This window comes from Camarhynchus parvulus, unplaced genomic scaffold (assembly GCF_901933205.1).
Source record: "Camarhynchus parvulus unplaced genomic scaffold, STF_HiC, whole genome shotgun sequence".
Classification (NCBI taxonomy): Eukaryota; Metazoa; Chordata; class Aves; order Passeriformes; family Thraupidae; genus Camarhynchus; species Camarhynchus parvulus.
The window spans coordinates 169-2,207 of NW_022148155.1; the positions used below are offsets into that span (position 1 = coordinate 169).

General features: G+C 52.2%; 1 protein-coding gene across 1 annotated transcript; it reads right to left on the reverse strand.

The window, feature by feature from the left end:
* Window positions 1-339: 339 nt before the first annotated feature.
* LOC115916119 (olfactory receptor 14J1-like) lies at window positions 340-1,275 on the reverse strand. Its single transcript, XM_030969816.1, has one exon. The coding sequence runs from the start codon at window positions 1,273-1,275 to the stop codon at window positions 340-342; it is 936 nt and encodes a 311-aa protein (XP_030825676.1).
* Window positions 1,276-2,039: the final 764 nt, after the last annotated feature.

Sequence of the window (2,039 nt, forward strand, 5' to 3'; positions counted from 1 at the left end):
GCTGCTGTGCTGGGAGCCCCTTCCCTCCAGCTCTGCTCACAGGCACTGCCCCTGCAGAGCCAGAGAAGGGCTGAGGAAATGCCTTGGACACACAAGTCAAGGCAGACACTGGTTTTTATTGAAATGAACAGAGAACAAGCCTCCTGAAAGTCTTTGTGTTACACAAGAAAAGTAGATGCTCATGTAGAAATGCTCAGCATACTACTACAGTATTTTATAAAAAGCATTGTAACACCAGAAAAATAATAGGAAAAGGTCCCAAAAAATGGACAAATAGGAAAAAAACCCTGAGATTGTAAAGATTTACATTCAGAAGGCTCTGAGCAGAAAAAAAGAGAGTTATTTCTTCTGTAAAGATAGAGTCATCATTTTCCTCAGGGCATCCTTGAGCTCATGGTTCCTCAGGCTGTAGATGAGAGGGTTGAGGGCTGGAGGCACCACCGAGTACAGAAGTGACAGGGCCAGATCCAGGGATGGGGAGGACATGGAGGGGGGCTTCAGGTGAGCAAACATAATAGTGCTGAAAAACAGGGAGACGACAGCCAGGTGAGGGAGGCAGGTGGAAAAGGCTTTGTGCCGTCCCTGCTCAGAGGGGATCCTCAGCACAGCCCTGAAGATCTGCACATAGGAGAAAACAATGAACACAAAACAGGCAAAACCTAAACAGGCACTAACAGCAATGAGCCCAAGTTCCCTGAGGAAGTTGGAGTGTGAACAGGAGAGCTTGAGGATCTGTGGGATTTCACAGAAGAACTGGCCCAGGGCATTGCCATGGCACAGGGGCAGGGAAAATGTATTGGCTGTGTGCACAAGAGCATTGAGAAAGGCACTGGCCCAGGCAGCTGCTGCCATGTGGGCACAAGCTCTGCTGCCCAGGAGGGTCCCGTAGTGCAGGGGTTTGCAGATGGACACGTAGCGGTCGTAGCTCATGATGGTCAGCAGGGAAAGCTCTGCTGTACCGCAGAAAAGAAAGGAAAAGAGCTGAGCAGCACATCCAGTGTAGGAGATGTTCCTGGTGTCCCAGAGGGAATTGTGCATGGCTTCGGGCACAGTGGTGCAGATGGAGCCCAGGTCGCTGAGGGCCAGGTTGAGCAGGAAGAAGAACATGGGCGTGTGCAGGTGGTGGCCGCAGGCTACGGCGCTGATGATGAGGCCGTTGCCCAGGAGGGCAGCCAGGGAGATGCCCAGCAAGAGGCAGAAGTGCAGGAGCTGCAGCTGCCGCGTGTCTGCCAATGCCAGCAGGAGGAAGTGCCTGATGGAGCTGCTGTTGGACATTTGCTGGGCCTGCACATGGGGACCTGTTCATGGAGAAAAGGACAGTGAAGAGTTAGAGGAGATACCTGTAACCAAAATCAAAGCCATTTCCCATATACCCTTCCCTGGAACACACAGAGACAAGCTTTTTAGCAGTTCTGGGGCTTTTTTTAAAAAGCTTCCCCATGTCTCTGCTGGCGTTCTTGGATATCAGAAACCCTCAGCATTTCTGCTGCCCCCAGGGAAAACAGAGTGCATTCTGTGAGGCAAAGTGATGAATGGAGAGTGAGGGGAGATGGTCTGTCATTCTGACCTGTTCAGAGTTTCTCTGGGCTTTAACCTTTCTCAGCTGGAGGTCAATCAGCTTCCTATGTTTTCCCTAAAAAAGCCCCAGGCAGGTCTGAGAGCAGATGGATCCACCACAGCCCAGCTCCACATTTTTAGCCAAGGACTCTCTTTGCTCATTTCACCAACCCAGCAGCATTTTCAGTGTCAGAACATCTCTGCCTTCCCCCATCAATCTTATAACTCAGAGATACACTAGGACAGGTTTGTATACTGGATTGAAGCTCCCAGCTTGGACTGGAATCTCAGGGAGACTTCCAAGTGTCCCTATGATGGCATTGGATTGAGGGAGATGCAGCTCCTTCCCTGGCTGCACTGACAGCATTGCCCAGAGCCGGGCACTGGGGACAGCGTCACCCTGAGCCAGCTGTGCCCCCTGCCAGAGCCCCCAGGGCCGGGCAGCTGCTCCCAGCCCTGTGCTCTGCAGAGGGAACTGGGCC

Excerpts from the sequence above, each read along its gene's own strand:
- LOC115916119 (XM_030969816.1), bottom strand. The coding sequence starts at position 1,275 with ATGTCCAACAGCAGCTCCATCAGGCACTTCCTCCTGCTGGCATTGGCA.